The sequence below is a fragment of the Psammomys obesus genome, unplaced genomic scaffold, assembly GCF_907164565.1.
Source record: "Psammomys obesus unplaced genomic scaffold, mPsaObe1.curated_primary_1811, whole genome shotgun sequence".
NCBI classification, from domain to species: domain Eukaryota; kingdom Metazoa; phylum Chordata; class Mammalia; order Rodentia; family Muridae; genus Psammomys; species Psammomys obesus.
This window is the reverse complement of record NW_026585504.1, coordinates 5410353-5434025: the sequence shown is the minus strand read 5'-3', so window position 1 is coordinate 5434025 and position 23673 is coordinate 5410353. Positions and strand designations below refer to the sequence as shown.

Genomic DNA, 23673 nt, shown 5'->3' with positions numbered 1-23673 from the left:
GAGCTTCAGCTCTAGGGGATTTTAGTTTTTATGGTCCTCCAGGTGATGTGCTTTTTTTGTGGCAGAGGGTGCTGGCTTGATGTGAGATGCATGTACCTGGCTGTTATTCCATCCACCTTTAGTGCAGTCGGGATAGTCAGGAGTATGGTGTATGGCCCCTTCCAGTGAGGTTCTAGGGAATGAGCTCGATGCTGTCATACATAGACAGTGTCCCCGGGCTGGAACTGATGGGGGACTGGTGGTGCCTGAAGTGTAAAGGGCAGATGGTTGAGCTCAGACATCTCTTTGCAAAGTCTGCGGGGCAACCAGCTGGGCAGTAATTGCTCGTTCTGGGTCCGAAGTCAAGTCCAAATTAGGTCCTGTAGCCACCAGGGGGCAGGTGATACATATTTCATGATTTCAAAAGGAGTTAGTTTGAGCCTATACGGACGGGGTGTTCCAGGCTCGGAACAGGGCCAAGGGAAGGAGCACCACCCAGTCTAAGCCAGTCTCCAAGGTCAGTTTAATCAGGGTCTCTCTTATCGTTTTGTTCATCCTTTCTACCTTCCCTGAGCTTTGGGGATAATAATAAGCACAATGTAATTTCCAATTGGTCCCTAGCACTTTAGCTAAGTCCTCACTTAGCTGGGCAGTAAAGGCTGGCCTGTTATCCGACCCTATTACCTGTGGAATCCCAAACCCAGGGAAGATTTCCTCCAGTATCTTCTTAGCCACCATGGAAGCTGTCTCATGCTTGGTGGGGAAGGGATCTACCCATCCTGAAAAAGTGTCTACAAAAACTAATAGGTATTTATAACCATATTTACCAGGTTTTATCTCTGTGAGGTTAGGAGGTTAGCCTGACTCTTTCAATAACACTCAACACTGGCAAATCTGAGGTTTTGGAGGGTTTGTTTTTAATGATTGTAAACAACACCCAGCCACCTCCACAAACAAACAAGACCAGAACACAGTAAAACAGAAAATCTGGGCAGGCTGTTGATGTAACTTAGTGTTCTATGCACTTCTCTTAGAGCTGAACTATTTTCAAGAAGGGGAAATTTCATGAAATTTGGGAAGTAAACAAACTTTACTTGTCTGTGAAAGCTGAAATTTACAAGGTTCCCTAGGGCCAGGCCCCCGGGGTTAAAGGCATGTGCTACTACGACTAGTGAGAGCTCACGTCTTTGTTGTTGTTCGTTTTCTGAGACAGGGTAAGGATGGTCTGAGCAACTCGTTGGAGATTCTGGATAAACAGAGGGAAACCACAGTAAATAGCTAGGGAGGTAGTCAGTCCTGCCACTCCAGTGGTGACGTCAGCACTTATGCCCAGGACTGCTAGAAAGGGTATGACCCGAATCATTCGTTTTTCATGTCATGCTGCTATAAACGTGGTGATGACAACTGGCAAGGGTTCTTCACTGGGTACCGCCCCTAGCATTGGAAAAAGGAACACCAACACCGGAGCACAAGTCCAAGACTGCCCGGCAGGTAGACAACGTTGACAATAGTTGAGTGTCACAGATAACTTAGGCGTTGTGAATGTATGGACATAGGGGCTGGATGATAGTAATAGTTAGGGTATTATTAGGGTCTACAGACTCTAGTGTGCCCACAAAGTGTGTTCATGAAGAGTTAAAGCAGTCTGTGATAGCAGTGAGAGAGATGTGGGAGAGATAAAGAGTGGTAGAGACATTTGGCTTTGAACAATTAAGAAATGGCAAAGTGAAAGAATCTAGTAAAACAATGGATGAAACCACAAATGGTGGTTGTGAGTTTGACACATGAGGAACACACAACCAACGTTTTCCAAAGTGGTCAGGAAAGCATTATTGAATAGCTGATATGCAGAGGTTAAGGTCTGAAACAAGAGATGGTATGTGGGATCAATATCATCAAAAAAAGGGGCGATATAAGGGATGTGAGGAGCTTTGGACCACTCCTGCTGTGTCTATACCTAGGGCTTGAGGAAGTGGGATGTGTACCTTCTGTATAGTGATTATGCCTGATGGGCAGCTGTGATGAGTACTCTAGTGAGGTTTACCAGTGAGCCCCATCTCTCATTGGGGGTGCCATGGATCGTTAACTAAATATAAAGGATTTTTTTTTTAAATCATTTGTGCAGTGACAGAAGTTGCCATCATGGAAAATCATACCAGTTTGAGCTATTTGAACTGTACTGAGGCCAAGCTGTTGGTACAGAGTGAGGTTTTAATAAAATCTGAGACTGTGGAGGAAGAAAGAAAGGGTCACAAGGAACTCTGTTGGAGGGAGTTCCTTCTAAAAGCAACAGGTGGGAGCTCAGAGACAAAGAAGCCCAGGTGGGCCTAGACAAGCTATGAGACTTTCAGGACAGAGCTGAAAGACAAGGTCGCAGAGATCCAGAAGGGCTTAAGAAAGCTGCAGGGCTTAGCAGGCAGCTCTAGGGAGAGAAGGAATGAAATGGGGAGGGTTCCAACAGAGGGAGAACTAGTGTCTTAATAACTAAAGAGTTGCCCAAGTGGTGAGGCCCAGAGGTGTAGCAGGCTCCAGGAGCCAGAGGGAGGTTCCTTACTGAGTAGGTGAGGAAAGACGATTGGTTAGTGCAGGTGGAGGGAAGAAGCCACCTAGTTCCCCCACCCCACCTCCCTCCTGTCCATGTGCTGCCTTGGTGACGGTGATAGAGCAGCCCACCTCCTTTAAATCACTTACTGTGATGCTTAACTACAACCTGGGAACAGTGTAAACCCTAGCGAGGACAAATCAAGATGGAAATTCATGGTCCTGCACTAACCCAGCATGCAGGACTGCCACACTGAGATCCAGGAGCTTGTCTTTGTGTAGAATGTCCCAACCCCATAAAGAATATAAGAGTGCAAACGGAAGAGGTCCCAGACCCCTCTCAGGTTGAGACCCCACTGCAAGCAGCATTTGGCCAGGGTAGACGTTCAGAAGTTTAGGTAAACAAGTTTCAGAAGCAATAATGGCAGAATTGTTGCACCTGAGTGGCAGGACTGACTACTTCCCTAGCTATTTACTGTTTATAAACTGATCCTCTGTTTATCCAGGATCTCCAATGGGTTGCTCAGACCATCCTGACCCTCCAAGGACAAACAGACTTACTGGCCACAGTAATGTTAAAAATTGGCAAGGATTAGATTTACTAACAGCAGAGAGAGGTGGTCTTTGTCTCTTCCTTGAGAAGAAATGTTGCTTCTCTGCTAACCAAGATCCGACAGCTCCAGACAGATCTTTTAAAAATATCTAAGAAACAGCTAGATGCCTCTGGCCAGTGGATCACTGACAATCCAGTACGGAATTGGATACTACCTTAACTACCCTTCTCCACCAAAAGATGGAGAATCCTACTAATTGATTAATTAGTACTTGCCTCATAAACTTGTCTACATTTCTTCAATAACAGATTCAAAAGATTTCTAACTGACTTTTAATCAGTTACTGCAGGATTCCTTGCCCTTAGAGCTATGAAGGCAGAGGCCTACACCACCTGATTATATCCTGTTGGGTGAAGATCAAACTTGCCCAAGGAACTGAATGCTCCTAATCAGCAGGAAGTAGTCTAATGATAATGTTGCCCCACTTTCTGACCCGACTTTTATCACTAGTAAACAAAAAAGGGGGCAGTATTGGCTATTCACCACCAACTCTAGCGGCAGGGAAAGCCTTCCCAGCTTAGACTCACTTTGTAAACTTTGTAAACCCTCAAGGCAGGCAAGTGGCCAGGCTCTGTCCCAGACCTCCCTAAGGGCCCAGTCATCTTCTAATGCTGTTAACAGTCATTCCCAGCCCTGAGGCAGGAGAGTAGCTAGGCCCATCCTACAAGAAAAAAACCCCACCCATCTCTGAGCTCCCCCAAGCTTAGGACCTGAAATCCCACCAATTCTCACCCTGGAAAACTCTACCCTAGAAAGCTCTCCTTCTCCCGAGAAAACCTATATAATGCCTGTGACTGCTCAGTTTCCTGCTGTTTCTCACCTGAGAAGAGGCAGCCACCCTCATGGGTTTTCCCTCCCGATAAATCTATTGTATGATGTTTATTGGACAATGGGAGACTGCCAGGAAACCCTTCCCTTCAGAGCTGCAATACTTAGAGCAAGCCCTTTAGGCCTGTAGATCCAGCGAACACTAGCTGGATAAGCCCAAATGTGGAAGGGGGCATGCTATGTTCAGCAGTATGACTTTGATGGCTCCCACTTTGTCTCATCTGTCTATTGACTGTACATAATTCAGAATTCCAATGATGTCTGAAGATTTCAGCCATAAGTCTAGAAGGAACTCTTCTCAGGCCCTAGCCCAGTGCTCTGGGTTGGTATAGTTGTTACACATGGGACAGAGACAGCATGTATTTGGCAGTATGCATCTCACTATGATCATGTGAGTGCTTGGTACTCCAGGGGGCCCCCAGAGACAGAGAGTAAAGTCTCCTGAAGCTAGAGGTTGTGAGCCATGTGGGGGCTGGGAATTAAATCCTGGTCTTCTGAAGAGCAGCCAGTGCTCCTAATTGTTGACTGGTCTCTCCAGCTCTGCTATGGGTATCCTTGGTTCTTGTTAGAACAAGACGGGGTGGTTTCCTGCAGGAGCTGGGATTTCACATTAAGAAATAAGGTCTCCAGAGTTAATGCTACATTGTGGAGCACGAGATTGGAGTGACTATAGGAGTATTATTCAGCGGACACAAAAGCTCAGCCTGGTACTGTTAATGATGGAGTGAAGATAAGCTAAAAGGGCTATCATTCGGGGGACATTATGGCCTCCCAGGAAAGGAACTTGGGAAATAGTGAGAAAGCCTCAGTCACTTAAAACTGAGGGACTGAGGGATTATTTTATGCGTACAGATGAGTGGGATATCCAGAGTCAGGGCAGCCTTTGACTGTGCAGGATATTGGAAAAGACCCCTGGCATATGAGAGGAACTTAGGGCTGTTAAAAGTGACAATTAAAAAGAAATCCAGTCACTAATTTATTTATTTATTTTTCTGTTTCCAACATACCACAAAAAAGGAGATCCCTGTCTTCTGCAAAAAGCCAACCCTGGGGGCTGGAGCTATGGTTCGGCGATTAAGAGCACTTGCTGTTCTCGCAGAGAAGCAGGGTTTGTTTTCTTGGATCTATGTCGAATCCTTCAGCGAGCCATCAGGCACGCTCCTGCGGCAAAGACATACGTGCAGAAAAAAAATGCTCAAACACATTAAAAACAAAAAACAAACAAACAAAAAAACCAACCCAACTGCGAGGCCTTCACAACGCCTCCTTCAGACAGGAGGTAGGTGAAGGATTTAGAATCCACCTCCTCCCGCCAGTTGCCATGGAGACCAGTCTTTTCATTCCTTCTGGTACAGGGAATGAAGGGTCTTAGCCCAAACACAAAGGAAGACAAAAGATGGTTTCCATGTACAATGCGGACGGTTGTGCGGCCCCTACAGCAGCTATAGAACCAGACGCAGGGACAAAGGCTAAGGTTAGTCGCGGCCAGCACCGCTAACACTGGCTACAGGGGCTCGGTAGGGCGGGGGGAGGCGCGATTCCTGAGCAGCCGGCAGCGAGGGGAGACTAGGTGATCTCCCGGGCGAGTTCTAGCGAGAAGGGAAGGGGCTGGCCATCCCTCCCGTGGATGCTCGAAAGGAGGCGCTCCTCACCCGAGTCCCCTGGACCCCTCCGCCATTCGCACGCAGGCAGGCCAGGCCCAGCCTGCTCCGCTCAGCCGTCCTGAATGCCTGTCATTGGGTGGCGGCGCGGTCCCTTCGGCTCGAGTCGGGGAGTCGATTGGACGACAGCCCTAGCGCCCGCCCCCAGCCAGCTCGGATTGGTTCGCTGCACGTTGGCGCAACGGAAGAGGCGGCAGCCCCGTGCGCCTGCGCTCAGCGGGCTGCGCGGAGGCGGCAAGGCGGCGCTGGGGGCCTGGCTCGGGCGGCAGCTGCGGCTGCTGCGGATGGGAGCGGGCCGGGTCGGCGCGCCTATGGAGCGCCAGGGCAAGGCTGCCGCCACCTCAGCTGCGGCCGGCGAGTCGACGTCTGCGGACCCCGAAGCGCGGAGGCGGGAGCCGCTCAGGCGCCGGGCGAGTAGCGCGGCGCCGCCGGGGTCCGGGGCGGAGGAGGGCGTGAGACGGGAGCGGCCGGGCTCCCTCGGCGGCTCCGCCTCGGCCGCCCGCCCGCGCGGCGAGGGCCTCCGGAAGAGGCGGCCGCGTAAGTGCCCCGGCGCGGCCGTCGTTGTTCGTCGCGAGCGGTTCCCGCGCGTGGGCTCCCCGCCACTTCCTCCCTGCCCGCCTCCTGGGCCGTTCTTTTCCCGAGAACCCCTCTTTTTCTGTTCTCGAGAAGGCGTCTCCTCTTCCAGGCCCCTGAGTCCCCAATCGTGGTCACAGATCAAGCCTTTTCTTGGCCATTTCGAGGTTACTGGAAGATGTCCCCCCTGAAGCGCCGGGGCCTAAAATTCGACTCTGAGCCTCGCTCGCTTTTCTTTCTGAGAGAATTCAGGTCATCTCGCACCCAGAGGTTTCCCCCATTTTCCTTCCGCTTGTCCACGAGAATTCCTGTTTCCACCCTAGCATTCTGGGCATTAAGGCCTTTTCTTTGGAGTGGAGTCGACCTGTTCCTCACTTTGGCCTAGGGAGTTACTTTTTTTTCTCTTTGTGTGTTTTCTCCCCTTTTAAGGCCTGAAGGGCTGTTGTGTAGCGGCCATTACTACTGTTGAAAGTGCCAGTTGGCCTGCTACTGTAAGAATTTTACAGCGGAGCTGGGTTTTGCATGTGGTGAAGGGTTGATTGTCGGATTACAATATGAGGAAAGTAAATGCTTAATGTAGGCTGTAAGTGTTGTGCAAAGTGGCTTGATGTGTGCGGTCTGTGTTGGATCGTCTATGCCTAGCCTAACCACCCTGTTGCTTTTATGGGTTATCATAAAACGCCTTGATTGAAAGGCGTTGTTTGCCATGGAAAGTTTGGGCGTTTTGTGTTTAAGCAACTTGCAAGAGATTTGGTATTACCAGCCCCTTGGGAGGTGGGGGCAGAAGGATTTGAAGTTTAAGACCCTGCCCTAGCTTTTCCTGTGGTAGAGTTGTTTACTTGATTTAAGTTTTCTTACATTTCTCTGTGGCACGCCTGCAGGTGAGGGTCAGGGCAGTCCCCAGGACTTTTCCCTAGTCCTGGGGACGGAACCCCGGTTGTCGGGCTTGAGGGTAGCCACTTGCTGAGCCTTCTCACGAACCTTGGTGTGCCTGCTTGTTTTTTTATTCAATACCAGAATTGCTGTATAGCCCAGTTTGCTTCATGCTGAGGGCAGTGGTCCTGCTTCAGCCTCCTTAGTGCTGGGATCACAGATGTGCCACTACAAGTCTCCTGGTAGGCTTTTTTTTTTTTCCTTCCAGTAGTTGGTTTGAACACAGGGCTTTGTACATGCTAGTAAATGTTCTGAACTTTGTATATTATATATATATATAGTATATATTAATATCTCTAGTCCAAGCACTTGGGTTTTTTGTTTGTTTGGTTTTTGTTTTTAATTTCTGTTTATTTAGTTTTTGTTTTGTTTTAGGCAGGGTTTCTCTGTGTAGCCTTGGCTGTCCTAGACTCACTCTGTAGACCAGGCTGGCCTCGAACTCATAGAGATCCACCTGCCCCTGCGTCCCCAAGTGCTGGGATTAAAGTCATGCACCACCACTACTGGCTTCTAAGTACCTGATTTTTAAGCAACACAAAAGCATTAGTTCTTTTGTGGGTGTGTATTACATTATCTGACATGAGTGCCAATATTGGAGGTTTATCTGTCCACTAGCCAGATGTAGAGGGCTGTTTGTGGCCAGTGGTCACGAAATTGCAGTGTTGTCATGGATTAGTTATGTGTGGGTCCAGCACAGTTCAGCCTTCAGAGCGCCTGTGAGGTATGCGGTGGTAGTCTGTTTCACTGACCAGAAAAATGGTGCCCAGTGACAAGTGGCTGCTCTGGTGGGATGGAAATGCAGTTTAGGAATTTCAGCCTTTGTGCTCTTGCCTCGCTATTGTTTCACGGAATTGTCTGTCTTACTGTTTGTTTGCTTTTTCATTGCTTTAATCTAAACACAAACAGGAGTTTCTTTGTATTCAAGGCTGTCTTGAGAGGAAAAGTTGTGACTACCAAGTACTGAATATAAAAATTACCTACAGGGTTAGGGAATGGCTTGGTTAGGAAATTGCTTGCTTCAGAAGTTCAAATTACCGGAACCCAGCTTTAAAAAGGTGGTTACAGTGGCATGTGCCTGTAATACAGTGATAGCCATGTGGGAGATGCAGACAGATCCCTGGAAGTTCACTGGCTAGTTAGCCTAGCCTACTTGCCAAAGTTCCAGGCCAACAAGATACACTGGCTCAAGAAGTAGAAGGTATCTGAGGAGCTACACCCATGTGCAGCTCACACATTCTCACATAAATGAATGGTGTGGAGAGTTAGAATACAGATTCCTGGGCCTAATTCAGTAGTTGGAATAAGAATTGGAGACGTTAGGTGGTGGCCCAGAACTCAGAGGCAGAGGCAGGCAGATCTCTGAGTTCGAGGCCAGCCTGGTCTACAGAGTGAGTTCCAGGACAGCCAAGGCTACACAGAGAAGTCCTGACTCAAAACAAAAAGAATCTGGCCAGTGGTGGTGGCACACCCCTTTAATCCTAGCAGAGGCAGGTGGATCCCTGTTTTTGAAAGCCAGCCTGCTCTACAAAGCAAGTGCCAGGACAGCCAGGGTTGTTACACAGAGAAATCCTGTCTCCGAAACCAAAACAAAAAACCAGAGATGGGGGAGGTATCTGTAGAGTCATTGAAGATGCTGCATTAGCCAGGTGTGGTGGCCCATGCTTTTAAAAAATCTGAGCACTTGGGAGGTAGAGGAAGGTGGATCCCTGTGCTTGAAGGCCAGCCTGATCTATAGAGTGCCAGGACAGTCAGGGCTATGAAAGGAAACCCTGTTTCCAAAAAATACATAAACCAACAGAAAAGCTGCTTTATAAACAAATGTCCTTCAGATCCAGGCAATTCGAGAAAATTCTGAAAAACTTTTGGGTGTGTTAATATAAAGTGCTCTCAACTTTCTTGAAGGCACTAAGTTGGTTGAGGTTTTTACTTTTTTAGACTGTGTTTCATTCCCAAGCCGATTCTCTTTATCTCTGGAAGGCTGAGAGTATAGAGTTTTGTCCCCACATCCGTTTTCTCTGGTGCTGGGGGTTGAACCCAGGGCTTTCTGCAAGTAAGGCAAGCATTCTACACAATGAGTTACATCCCTTACTTTTTCTTTCTCTCTTTCAAGTTTAAACAAACCACGGGAATTTATTTGTATATTTACCTATTTTGTTGTGTTTGCATTTGTGTATATGTGAGGGAACATATGGGGAGTTCAGGGAACAACCCATGGGAATTGGTTATCTCCTCCTTGGTGAGTCATGGGAATTGAGCTCGGATGATCTCATTTGTACCCACTGAACTATCCTGCGAGCTTCTGATCGACCTATTTTTCTAATAGGGTGTCTGATATTGGTCATATTCCTTTTCTTTGCTTCCTCTGATTGTATGACAGATCATAAAAGACTATATTTCAGACAAGGAACGTGCTGAGGAAACAATTTTTTTTTTTTTTTGGTTATTGTTAGGGAGATGGTGTCAGTTGCAGCTCAGGCTGGTCTTGAACTCATGATTCTCCCACCTCAGCTTTCTGAGTGCTAAGATTACAAACAAGACCACCGTTCCAGGATTCAAACAAAGTATTGGTTGTTCTTACATCTATTTGATCTTCTGTACTACCCAGGGATGCCCTGCTAGATGAAGAATGCAGCTTGTTGGCTGCTGAACCCTTCCAAGAGTATACTTTAGTCATAGCTCTGAGAGAATCCACTGATAACTAAATAATTCTTTGTCTCTATTGGAAAAGCCAGCTGAGGTTAGAAACCCTTGTTTTATTATTACTTTTTTCCTTTCTTGGAGACAGAATCTCTCTCTATAGCCCCGGCTGTCCTGGAGCTCACTATGTAGACCAGCTTACTTCGAAGTCACTGAGATCTTCCTGCCTCTGCTTGCTGAGTGCTGGGGTGAAAGGTGTGTGCCACCGTGCCATGCCTACACTACTTTTCTAAAGGCAGTTGAAACTAGTAAGTAGGAGCTGATTTGTTTTGTAACTGTGATCCTGGTTTATAGTAATGTTCTACCATATGTGTTATGAGCAGTGTGTTTCCAGACTTGTGTATTAGAAGAGAGATGAGGAGCATGCATAAGGAATGTAAAAGTATTTTAAAAATTCTGTTGATTTGGCCTGGAGATCTGGCTCAGCCATCAGGAGCGTTTGTTGCTTTTGTAGAGGGTCTGGGTTGGAGTCCCAGCAACCACATGGTTTCTCACAACTGCCTGTAACTACAGTCCCAGAGGAGCTGCCTTCTTTGGACCTCTGAGGGCACCAGACACATGAGGTGCACATACATACATTCAAGCAAAACACTCATGTGAAATAATAAATCTGAAATAAAAATAACAGGAATGTGGTTTTCACTACCCTCTTCTTTTCCCCTGGGGGTTAAGTAGGCAAAATATTCGCATTGTGGCGTAACTATCACACCATCCATGTCTGAAACTCTCGTATCTCCCCCAGCTGAAACTGAACTCCCTCAGCGCTGACTCCCCATCACTAAACTCCTAATGATGGCAATAAGGTCTCTGTGTTTCAGTGGAGATGGTGAACTCCTGGGCACACATAGGCTGTGGTGCATATATCCAACTAGGAGGACAAGTTGCAGGAGTTGGTTCTCTCTCCTCCCACTTTGTGGGCCCCAGGGATTGAATTCAGGTTGTCAGGTATTGCCGGACTGTCTCAGACCTGCCAGCTTCTGAAAAATGACACAGAGACCTGTTATTATTTATTTAAGTTTGGGCCGTATAGCTTAGGCTTGTTCCCAGCTAGCTTGTATGACTTAATTAACCCTGTCTATCCTGATTGGTTCATGTTTGCCATGTGGCCTGTTACCTCTCCTCAGTTTTGGTACATCTGACTTCTTCTGTGTCTGCCGGGTCTTGCTCCTCTAAATTCTTCGCATAGTTCCTGTCTCTAGTTGGAAGTCCTGCTTATCCCTGCCTAGCAGTCAGCTCTTTATTAAACCAATCAGAAGGTACCTTAGGCAGGTGGGGAAGGACAGACACACCTTCACACAGTGTACAAAAAGATTATCCCAACAGTCAGGCTTAGTGTCAAGTGCCTTTACCTGCCATCTCACTGGCCATCTGCAGTTAGGGCAGCATTGCATACAGATGACTTTGAGGAGTGGCTGGGCACTCAGGTAAGGGTGGTCCAGTGAGCCTCCCTATGCTTGTTCTGAGGAGTAGTCAACAAGCCCAGTTGTGATACTCTTTTACAAGTGGTACAGCTGAACTTATGGAAATGACGACTGGTTCAGAGGACAGTGCTGTCCAAACCTGACTACCCAGTTGGGTCCCCAGAACCTGTCTGTAATCCCCCAGCCTTTCTACAGTGAGAAGGGAGGCAGAGACAGGAGAGGCAGTCAGAAGCAGAAACAGTCCCTGTCTCAAAGTGGAAGGAGAGAACTGACTCCTGAAAAGTTGTTCTGTGACACACACACATGCTGCAGCACACGAGAGTAAATAAAATTTAAAAAGAAAATAAATTATGAAGGCTGGGCTGTAGCTAATTAGTAGAGGGCTTCTCTAGCATGCAGGGATCCCTGAGTTTGATCTCCAGTGTTACATAAACCACATATGTTGGCTCCTGCTTATAATCCCAACATCAAGGAGGTTGAGGCAGGAGGATAAGAAGCTGAAGTCATTTTTGGCCACATAGTGAATTCAAGACTACTCCAGGATAGAACAGTCTTTCTCAATAAAAAAAAAAAAAGAAAAGAAAAGAAAAAGACATAGAGGGTGAAGATGTAACTTGGTTGGTGATAGAGTTTTTGCCTGGCAAATACTTGGCAATTTTAACATTGCTTTAAATAGGTTAAAAAAAAATGATGGCAGCAAGATGCTAATGATAGTTACATAGCTACAAGTGGTTGTTAAACACTGTGCCCCAGGTATTTTATTTAGGTCTCATTATCCAGTGAGGTAGGGTTTTTTGAGAGAACACGAGAGAGCATACACACATCTAAGTGTATACACAGTCCTGAGCTGGACCTAAGGTGTCTTCCTCTTGCTGTGCTATTGCGTGAATCAGGGTCTCTTACTAACAGAAAGCTCATCCTATCAGTAATGGTGGCTAGCCAATAAATTCTTGGGATCCACAGGTCTCCATTCCCTAAATTGAGGTTACATGGGTGCATAACTATGCTGAGTTTGTTCTTCTTTTTTTTTTTTTTAATGTGGATTCTAGAGACTCCGGCTTGCAGAGCATAACAGTCTTTATTCACTGAGACATCTCCCCCTCCTTTCAATTTCCAGATGGAAAGATAGGCTTAGTGAAACTTTAAACATTTTTATTGAGCTACAGTGACATACAGTAAAACACTGTTTTGACAGTGTATGTATAGAGCATACAGGCATATGGGAAGTATGAGAACACTGGGGTTATGGTCCCCCCTCGGTTTTGTGGAGGACAAGCTCTTTGAAGGTGACGCTTTGTATGCTGTAGCATATGAGGGAAGTCTTTGGGACTTGCGAGTTTTGGGACATTGTCAATCGTGAGATGCCCTTAAATTTCATTAGTCTAGAAAACAAAGCCTTTTGTAGCTTGGCAATACTAATTTAGAAAAGGGGTTTATTGGCTTTTAAGGAACATTGGTGTTGGCAAAGTGGAACTGTTGTGTTATAAATGTCCCTATATTTGTTTGGAAACCAAAATGTCCAACTGCCCCTCAGTGATAAAGATTTTTTAGTGTTTTTGACTCTCATGTATTTTTTTTTCCTTACCTCATTTTGAACTACTTAAAGAATCTTATATGTGTATGGCTGTGGGGGGTGGGGCATGGCATGGGAATGGAGGTCGGAGGACAATCTTGAGTGTGGTTCCATTTTGCTTGAGACAGGTTCCCTTTGTTTGCTGGCTTGCCCATGGATTTCTAGGGATTCTCTTGTGTCCATTTCCCACTTGTCTTTAGGAATGCTGGGATTGCAGGTGGGTGCTGATGTGCTTAGCTCCTTCCGTTTGTGCCAGGGATTAAGGCTTCTGTTTTACTTCTTAATGTTTTTACAGTAAGCACTTTACCCATGGAGTCAGCTTCTGTCCCTTGAACTATTTTTTTTTTTTTTTAATAGACAGGATTTCTCTGTGTAACCCTGGCTGTCTTGGACTTGCTTTGTAGACCAGCCTGGCCTCAAACTCACAGTGAGTCACTTGCCTCTGCCTGCCTGAGGGCTGGGATTACAGGTCTGTGCTATCGTGCCCATCTGAGCTACTTTTTTTTTTTTCCCCTCTTTTTCCCCTAGTTAATCTTGTGTCCCTTTTAAACTTTGGTTACCAAGATACTTAATTTAAAAGTCTCTCCTTATGAACTGTTTTATCTTTGACTTTGTAAGTTTGTGAATTTGTAGAGAAAATATAGATAGCTCAGTTGTAAGGTGTTTGCTGTGCAGAGGTAAGAGCCTGATTTGTATCCCTAGTACCCACTTAATAGCATGATGCAGACCCAAGATTGGAGAGGTGGGGACAAGAGGATTCCTGGGTCTGCCAATATATGCAGATTTTTTAGTTCTAGGTTTAGTGAGAAACTCAAACAGTAAGGTGAGAAATGATTGAGGAAAACACTTGCTGCTTCCTGGCCCCATGTGTACACACAACCACACACATGAAACTGCTACTTACTAGACTGTTCCCCCTTTACACCCCAGTGTTGAAAATCGAACTTGGAGCCTCATGCATGCTGGGCAAGCACTTAGCACGGAGCTCTCTAAACACTTCATTTATTTATTCATTCGTCCGTCCATCCATCCATCCATCTATTTATCTATATATCTATACGTCTATACGTACAGTGTTCAGTCTGCATACACACCTGCAAGCCAGAAGGGGCAGTAGATGTCATTATAGATGGTTGTGAACCACCATGTACTTGCTGGGAATTGAACTCAGGACCTCTGGAAGAGCAGCTAGTGCTCTTAACCTCTGAGCCATCTCTCCAGCCCCCGTTTTTGTTTTTGTTTTAAAGTCAGTAGAAATAGAAACAGTTTGTTGAGAAAGATAATCTCAAAAATGGGAGTGGGCTAATAGCATGCAAAATGCATATCCTCAGATCTTCTTTTTGGTCTTGGTCTGTTTCAGTGGCTTTTCCAAGATTTCATTTTATTTATTGATCACTGCTGTAGCTTTATGTCCCGTATTTTCATTTATATCTTTCTCTTGCTGTGTGTGTGCGCATGCAAACGCATGTGCATGTGTGTATGCCTTTGCATGTGTGGAGACCAGAGGAAGACAATGAGTATCTTGTTCTACAGTCCTTGCTTTTTTCTTTTGAAACAGTCTCTCACTGGACCTGGTCCTAGGCTGGAGGCAGCAAGCCTCAGCCATCCTCCTGTTTCTACCCTCCACAGTGATGGGGGAACAACCAGATTTTTACTTGAGTGCTGGGATACTAATTCAAGTTCTCTTGTACAGCAGGTTCTCCAGCCACCGACTCATCTTTCCAGCTCTTGGTTTTTTTCCTGACAGTTTCGCTCTGTAGCCCTTGCTTGCCTAGGGTGGGGGTGTACATAAGTGGTGGGGTGTACACATTACAGTCTCTGAGGCCCCCACCCCCACACAGTAGACTTATTCCCTGTATCTAGTTATTTGAGAAATCTTATGTTCCTTTTCTCTTCTGGGGCTGCTTTTATTTTTATATTTTTGACACAGGGTCTCATGAAGTCCTACCTGGCCTGGAAATTGATATGTAGCCGTGCTGGTCTTGAACTTGCAATGATCCCCCTGCCTTTGCCTCCTAAGTGCTAGGATTACAGCCATGCACTACCACTGCATGTTTTGTTTTGTTTTAAAGCGTCCGTTTTCTGTTCTTGTCTCCAGCTGCTCAGTCTTGCCCTCTTTCCTTTCCCTACGAGACAGATGTGCTGCCTTCACTTCCTACTCCTTTCCTCCTTGATGTCCTTTGTTGAAATCATGTAAGTATTTTAGATCTTAAAGTCAGCCTGCATTTATTCTTCTGCCTATAGCTTATGGATAAAATCTTATCTTTCTTACAGTTCTTGGAAGTGTAAAATTATGCTGCTGTGCATCTCACATGATTCAGATACTCTCTTTGAGTTGTAGTCCTTTTGTGTGAAGTTTCTTTTGGGTTTCTTCTTGAAAGCTGGTTGATTAGATAACACTTTCTAAACCCTCTCCCTTAGTTCTTTGAAGCCCATGTACCTTTGTCACCTAACATGCCTGTTGTTGATAAAGAGCACTGCTTACCTTTGTGTACTTTATGTCTATTCCTAAGAACTCAGGTTTTCTTAGGGCCTTATGAAATTTCAGTAAGATCTTTCTCTTTCTCTCTCTCTCTCTCTCTCTCTCTCTCTCTCTCTTTCTTTCGTCTTGCTATAGAGTACTGGGTGGCTTAGAATTCAGAGATCTGCCTGTGCTGGGACTAAATATGTATCATACCATACCTGGGTTCTGTAAGTTTTTTTTTTTTTTTTTTTTTTTTTTTTTCCCAAATCTTCCTAAATGTTTCCACTCTGTCCCAGGAAAATTCTAGAACTTGTGGAAGATAAGGTGTTGGGCTTTTGGTTCTACCTCTATTTCCACCTTTTTTCTTTCCTAGCTGCAGAAGTTATTGGTTTTTGTTTCCTAGAGTTTGTAGCCTTTTCTGCAAGGCTTCTTTCACTCAGGTTGTTTTTGAGTTTCATAGATAAGTTTGTGCTTTCTTTGTAATTTTTTAAAATTTTTTTCCTGTGAGGATGAGTGTTGAAAGCACATCTCCCCTTCCCCCACGGTTAGGAACAAATTTTATTCATCATTTTTGTTTTTCCCTTTTTAAGACAGTTTCTTTATGTAGTCCTAGCTGTCCTGGAACTCGCTGTATAGACTAGGCTGCCGATGTTTCAGTGGGTGTAGATCCTGTTTATTGTCTTCTGGGATGGAGTTAGTTGGAAGATGGGATGGGTACGTGGCCAGGTTTGGAGGCTGTCTTTCCTTTAGATGACAGCAGCCAGGTGGATGCCACTCTAACTCTCTGTCTCTGATCCATGTACTGAGGGAAGAGATTTTTTTGCCTCTGTGAGGTGAGATGTATTTTTGGTAGATAGAAATGGCTGGCCTGCTGAGTTGCTCCAAATCCATTTACTGACCATGTCATCATGGCTGCTGGAACTTGCTCCTGGCAGCCACTCCATCTGTTGCTTGGGTAGAACAACCCCTGTGTACTTCATGGCTGCTTCCAGTCTTATTAGCATTGATGGTTCTGGACAAACACCGACTAGATGTTTTTGTGTTCCAGAAGTTTTTTTAGGAAAGTAAATTGAAGCTTTTATTAGTAATTTCTAGATTTAGGATTGGAAAGGCACATACATGTCCATATTTACGTATGTTTCTGAAGTTATTAACTAACTTTTTAGTTAGTTAAAAGTTTTATGTGTATGGTTTGTATGTCTGTGTACCATGTGTGTGCCTAGAGCCCATGGAGGCTAGAAGGAGGGTATTAGATCCCCTGAAACTATAGTTAAATGTGGTTGTGAGCTGACAAGTAGGTGCTCTCTCCAGCCCCATATTTGTTTAATTTTGAAGTGTTTTGGGGGCAGCAGATATATTGGACTTAAAAGTCCATTGAAGCCTTTAAAAAATTTTTAAGCTTCCAGAGCTTTAGTTTTAGGAAAAAAGTATTTTGACATTTTTTTTTTCTTTCCCATTTAGTTTTTCCATGGTTTGGCTTGGATATTGGTGGAACCCTGGTCAAGCTGGTTTATTTTGAACCTAAAGACATCACTGCTGAAGAGGAAAAGGAGGAAGTGGAGAGTCTGAAAAGCATTCGGAAGTACCTGACCTCCAATGTGGCTTACGGGTCAACGGGAATTCGGGACGTGCACCTCGAGCTGAAGGACCTGACTCTGTGTGGACGCAAAGGCAATCTGCACTTTATACGCTTTCCCACTCATGACATGCCTGCTTTTATTCAAATGGGCAGAGATAAAAACTTCTCGAGTCTCCACACTGTCTTTTGTGCCACTGGAGGTGGATCATACAAATTTGAGCAGGATTTTCTCACAGTATGCATTTTTTAGCTTATATACAATTTATGGTAATTTGATTGTTTAAGATGATGCCAATTACAAGTGGTAGAATCATTTCCATTTCTAATAGAGCATGGATATTCTTGAGGGAAATGAACATATTTATAAATTAATGACAGGCAGAAGTTGATCATCTAGCAGTTGCTGTGTAGTGTACTTCTTACCTGGTGAAATATATTGATGTATTAGCAAAGCATTTTACCATTTCTTTAGTATGAAAACTTTGAGCATGGGATAAGCACAGTAAGAGCCTACAAGGAGTAACATCAATTCCGTTAAGGAGTTAAATACAAAATGTTAAAATTTAGTCCTGGGCTAAGGAGATACCTCAGGCAGTATAGTGTTTGGAGGACCTGAGTTAATCCTTTGGAACCCATATAAAATGGCCAGATATGGGCTGGAGATGTGTCACTACGTTGTCCTTGCTCTTTTCTGTTGTAATCCCAGCATAGAAGTGACATGAATAATTAGCTAATAAGGTTTTATATCTTCCCTTGGGGTTTTCTTGTTTGCTTTTTAGGGGGTTCTTTTCCATCATTGAATCCAGGTGAAGAGTGGAATAGTAAGTTCCTTGTGAGAGTTTCCTAGTGGGTCACATAGATAGAGAAAGTCTCACAGTGGGTTCTGGGTCATAGTTGATAGGTGGAGAAAACTTCTATTTTCAAGACACAGTAGAGGCCCCTTGTAGCATATTTGAAAACTTCAGGCCATTAACAGGTCTCAGTTGTATGAGAATCCAAGGAAACAGTGCCAGCCGGACTTTGTTGTCCTTAAGACTAGGCTTCTCCTTTTCATGTTCCTAAGTTTTGATGAAAACTACATGGAATGAAGGGTGTTGGGAAAATTATAAACAGTAGGTAAAGTGCTTACCACACAAGCATGAGGACCTGAGTTTGAATCCTTAGCACCCACATTAAAAAGCTGAGTGTGGGTTCTGGAGACATGGCTCAGAGGTTAAGAGCACTTGGCTGTTCTTCCAGAGGACCTGGAATCCCAGTACCCACATAGCAGCTTACCACTGTCTGTAAATCCAGTTCTGGGGGATCTGACACCCTTATACAGACATATATGCAGGCAACACACTGACAAAAATAAATTTTTTTAAAAAAGGAAAGAAAGCTGAGTATGTGCCTGTGGCCTTAGCAGGGGAGCAGAGATGTTTGGCCAGCCAGTCTAGGCAGTCAGCACGTGCTAGGTTCAGTAAGAGACCTTGACTCAAAAGATGAGGTGGAGCGCTATTGAGAAAGACTTGATGTTCACTTCCAGGCTCCGTATGTATACACACACACACACACACACACACACACACACACACACACACACACCCCTTGTGAAATTATTTTAAAATGTGAATTAAGACTTTTCTTTTTTGAGACAGTTTTATTATGTAGCTCTAGCTGGCTTGGAACAGCCCTGTAGATCATGTTGGTCTCCAGTTCACACAGAGATCTACCTCTGCCAGTGAGTCATCTACTTGCCTCTGTCTCCTGAGTACTGGGATTAAAGGTGTGTGCTACCATCCCTGGCTCAGATTTTCTTGATATTGAATTTGCCTCCTGGTACTAAACTTACATTCTAAATAAGTTGGATTAGTAAAATATCATCTGCAGATTGAGTCATTAGGTATGACCTCTGAGCGGAGACTCATTAAGAATGGTAGCACAGTAGGATGTTTCAGGATAACAAATTCTGGCAAGGATGAAAGGAGAAATTGGTTTGATATTCAATGTCAAAAACTACTTGGATTTTATTTTTTTGTCTACCGCTGGTATTTAGCATAAAAGTGAAAATGCTGACACATAGCATTGAATTACCTTGATGGAGAGAATGTCCAGATAGAGGGATGTGCTAAACATCTAAAGGGTGTGGTTTTGGTTGGAAGAGAACTTAATATTTCTCATTAGGAATTGATTAATTTAAGAACTTCCCTGAAGTTACTACCTTTTTGTTGCTCACAAGAGACTGGAATAAATTGAGTGAGTATAATTATAATTGAATAGAGTGTGGTTTATACCAGAACTGGGTTCTTCAGTGGCTATGAGGTATTACACTGTTGTAATATATTAGCATGTTATAGTCAGTATTCAAACTAGTCAGCGTTCTTCAGAGTTACCATGAGAGGTTTGTGTATCTTTTTGTTAAGTTTTTTGTTTTTTTTGAGACAGGGTTTCTCTGTGTAGCTTTGGCTGTCCTGAACTCACTTTGTAGACCAGGCTGGCCTTGATCTCTCAGAGATCTGCCTGCCTCTGCCTCCCTGAGTGCTGGGATTACAGGTGTGTACCACTGCCTTGGCTCAAATTTCTGTATCTTAATAGATATGCATAACTATATGTCACATGTATATATAAACATGATGTAAAATAGATAAACTCAGTTATAGTTTATAAGAAGTTTCTGATTTGACTAAACATGTCTTGACATTTTCCCTGCTTAGGTAGGATTGCTGTACTTCCCTCGTAGTATGAAAATAATCTAGCATTTCCCTGTTATATGAAAGGAATTAAGTTGATGAAAAGATTTAAAGTTTGATGATATTAAGCTTTGCTCTTCCGAAAAGCTGTTTTCTTTTTTTTGAGCTGGAGGTCTCTTGTAGTTGAGTCTGATCTTGAACTTTCAAGCTTCCTCCCTCCTGAGCATAGGGATTACAGGTATGTGCCACTGTGCTTGACTTTAAATCTTATTTCCTTGGACACTTTATAGTCCTTTAGCTTCAGGTAGGTTTTGTTTTTGTTTTTTATTTATTTATTTATTATTTATACAGTATCCTGCCTGTGTGTGTACTTGCACGCTAGAAGAGGGCACCAGATCTTATTATAGATGCATATTTATGAGCCACCATGTATGTGGTTGCTGGGAGTTGAACTTGGGACCTTTGGAAGAACAGCCAGTGCTCTTAACCTCTGAGCCATCTCTCCAGCCCTGGCTGTTTTTGTTTTCAAACTGGGACTTGAACCCAGTTCATGCATTATGCACACCATTGAATTATACCCTCAGCTTCAGGTTATGAAGTAGTAAAGTGTGTTTTCTTTGGTACTTAGATAGCTTTAGATGGTCTTTTGAAAGGTGGATGTTGGGGAGGGAGAGTTGTTTGTGTATGTGTGTGCGTGTGCATGTGAAAGAGAGTGTGTTTGTGTTTGTGTGAGAGAGCATATGCACGTGCCCTTAGTGTGTGCTCACTTACATGGAATCCAGAGGCCAGGCTTGGTATTGATCATAAAGAGCTGTCCACATGGGCTTCTTGGTTAGACTAGGCCATCTGGGCAGGGAGTCCCCTTCCCATTCTTTCCTATTACTGGGGAATACAGGTAGATGCCACCACACCCAGCTGTTTGAGTATGCAGAAATGGAACTCCAGTCCTCTTGCTTGGGTGGCAAAAACTTTACCAGTGAAACTCTTTTTTTCATCCCAGCATGTCAGTCTATGGATACTGCCATTGTTACCAGGTACTCTGATAAGCCATGGGCTCCACTGCATCCTGACTTCACTGTCCCTGTTAGCAGAGGTCCTGTTTTCTGTTGCTCACCCCACAGTTACAGTAGTTTGTATGTGGACAGTTACAGTAGTTTACAGTACTTTGTGGGAGCCCGAGTTTGTCTTGGTGGTCCATCCTCCTTTTCCCTGTCCCCAAGTCTGCTCTAAAAAGTATACAAAAGCTGCGTATTCGAGGGCACACTTTTATGGTTCCTTCGATGTAGAGAAGTGTTTTTAAATAGAATTTAAAATTTTGTTTGTTGGTTGCCAGATGTGGTGCTCACAGTTGTAGTCCTAGCACTTAGTAAGCTGGGGCAAGAGGTTACAGTGAGACTTTGTTTCAAAAAACAAACTGTTGGCTTATTAGAAAGTCTGATAACATTCTTATTTTATTACAGATAGGTGATCTTCAACTTCGAAAACTGGATGAACTAGATTGCTTAATAAAAGGAATTTTGTACATTGACTCAGTTGGATTCAATGGACGGTCACAGTGCTATTATTTTGAAAACCCTGCTGATTCTGAAAAATGTCAGAAGCTACCATTTGATTTGAAAAATCCATACCCTCTGCTTCTGGTGAACATCGGCTCAGGGGTTAGCATCTTAGCAGTCTATTCCAAAGATAATTATAAGAGAGTCACAGGCACCAGGTAAATCCTTCATATAGTCATTATATATACTTGATATGGTAGGTTTACTGAGTGAGTGGTTATCACAGCTACATTTACAGCACCCATTAAAATTATGTGAATTTTGAAACTAGGCAAGCATATGTTGCTTCTCTTTAAACATTCTGATATCATGACCTTTTAAAGTCTCTTTTGCTTAGGATTTTTATTATCATTGCTTCATTATGTGATGTCCCAAAGACTCATTGCATCCATAGTTTATGGTGTGCATATATAAAGTAGCTGAAGTTAACCAGGTAGTCCTTTGGAAGAAAAGGCAGAAGAAATTTCTTCCTTTGAAACCTGTAGACTTTGTATACATACATGCATATATATGTGCTTTGCCATGTGCATGCACATACTCATACCATAGGATGATAGAAGGTGTCCAGGTGATGGCCATACAGCAAGGAATGGTCATGGGATGGTGTGTGTTGTAATTTGAATGAGAATGGCTCCCATAGACTTAATATATTTTAATACTTAGTCTCTGCTTGGTAGAAATGTTTGGGAAAGATTAGGAAATGTGGTCTTTGTTGGAGGAGATGTGTTATTTGGGGTGGGCTTTGAGGTTTCAAAAGCCCAAGCTATTGCCAATTAGCTATCTCTGTTTCTTGATTATGTTCAAAGATGTGAGTTCTCAGCTACTGCTCCAGTGCCAAACCTGTCTACAGGCTGTCATGCTCTCACTGTGATGCTCATGAACTCTTAATTATAAGTCTCCAATAAACTCTTTCATAAGTTGTCGTGGTCTTGGTGCCTTACCACAGCAATAGAAACTAAGACAGAAATTGGTACCAGGGAGTAGACTATTGTCTGACAGGCTTGACCCATTCTGTTGTTTGGAATAATATGTGGACTTTAGATTAGGAACGTGGTTAAATGCTATAAGCAGGGCTAAATAGGGCTATCAAAGTAGGAGTTGGAAGACAGTAGTGCTGAGAGCAATGTTGACCATGAATGCCCAGCGCAGGAGGTTTCAGAGAGGGGTCAGGTGTGGTGGTGGTACATGCCTTTAATCTCATCACTCAGGATATCTGAATTCAAGGCCAGCAGTGAGGTCCAGGCAGCCAGGACTACAGAGAGAGGTGGATCTCAACCTTTATAATGCTGCAACCCTTTAATGCAGTTCTTCATGCTTGTTGTGACTCCTGACTACTTTGTTACTACATAACTGTGATTTTGCTACTGTTATGAATCATAATAAATACCTGTATTTTCCAGTGGTCCTAGGCGACTCCTGTGAAAGGGGTTATGACCCACAGGTTGAAAAATGCTGTTATAGACTGTCTCAAATAAACAAAAAACCAAAAAAATGTTTCAGAGGGGAACAATATTAGCATCTGGGCCAGAGATTGTTCTTATGATATTTTGGCAAGAATGTGCCTGCTTTCTGCCCTTGTCCTAAAAAGTTGCCTGAAGCAAAATTGAGAACTAATGGATTAACTGTTTTGGCTGAGATTTTAAGACAGCCTAATATTGTGTCACGTGGTTATTAGTGGTAACTGTTATGTAGATCTACAGTACAAAACAACAATTGAGGTAAAGAATACAAAATCTTTAAAGTGGAAAAATTGCATCAGGAGATTTAATATTCAGTACAGCCAAGGCCTGTGCTGAAAGATAAGGTGAGGCCTGGTGGAAAATAAAACTAAAGACATTGCCCAGCTAAGCTTTCAACTTGTAAGAAGGAAATGCCTGAGGAATTTTCTGCTCTTAAAAAACAATAACAACAAAGGAAAGCTGCTGCAAATGTAATTCAAGAAGGAGCCCACGCCTCACCGCAAGCAGGCAGCCCAAGGGGCAGAGTTATCCACATGGTTCTGGCTTTAAAGTCAAGGATTTATGAATAAAAGGGTTACAGACATGTTGTCCGTAGTTAAGGAGAACCACCCAGGCCAGGCATGTGGCAGGGAGTCCCTGCACGGAGGTCTTGAAAGGTCATTATGTAAAGTTGTGAAGGTGAGGCCTTGGGGTCTGGGAGATCCCAAGATGTTGGAGATGCCAGAGCCATGGGATGCCTGCCAAGGAGAGCTACAGTTAGGGTGTGGAACTAGTCTGAGGGAGAGAGGAAAAGAGAGAGAGAGAGGGAGGGAGGTAGGTTAGAGTTGGCAAGGCTGGAAGGAGAGAGCCATCCAAGTCCTTTGCCATAGGACAGGTAGGATTTGGAGTTTGCCCTAATGCTTTTTAGTCTTGCTTTGGTCCAGTATTTTCTCACTGTGCCCCCTTTCTTCCATTTGGAATAGTAATGTATACTGTGCCATTGTATGCTGGAAATACATGATTTGCTTTTTTGCTTTTACATGGGGTTAACTGTTAAGATTGCCTTGATTCTCAGAAGAGATATGGATGGACTTTGAAACATTTGAGAGTGAAATACTATGGGAACTTTTGAAGGTGAACTAAATG

At 44.1% G+C, this 23673-nt stretch overlaps 1 protein-coding gene across 2 annotated transcripts in view; it reads left to right on the top strand.

Moving 5' to 3' along the window:
• Window positions 1-5658: 5658 nt before the first annotated feature.
• Pank2 (pantothenate kinase 2) overlaps window positions 5659-23673 on the top strand; it is a 34706-nt gene continuing 16691 nt past the window's right edge. The window contains exons 1-3 of one of the 2 annotated variants that reach the window (XM_055609205.1): window positions 5659-6160; window positions 16746-17098; window positions 20993-21246. In XM_055609205.1, the coding sequence (XP_055465180.1) occupies window positions 5689-6160; window positions 16746-17098; window positions 20993-21246 (1079 nt within the window). In that variant the 5' untranslated portion in view covers window positions 5659-5688. The remainder of the gene's footprint in view (window positions 6161-16745; window positions 17099-20992; window positions 21247-23673) is intronic. The other variant, XM_055609279.1, reaches the window with a different exon arrangement.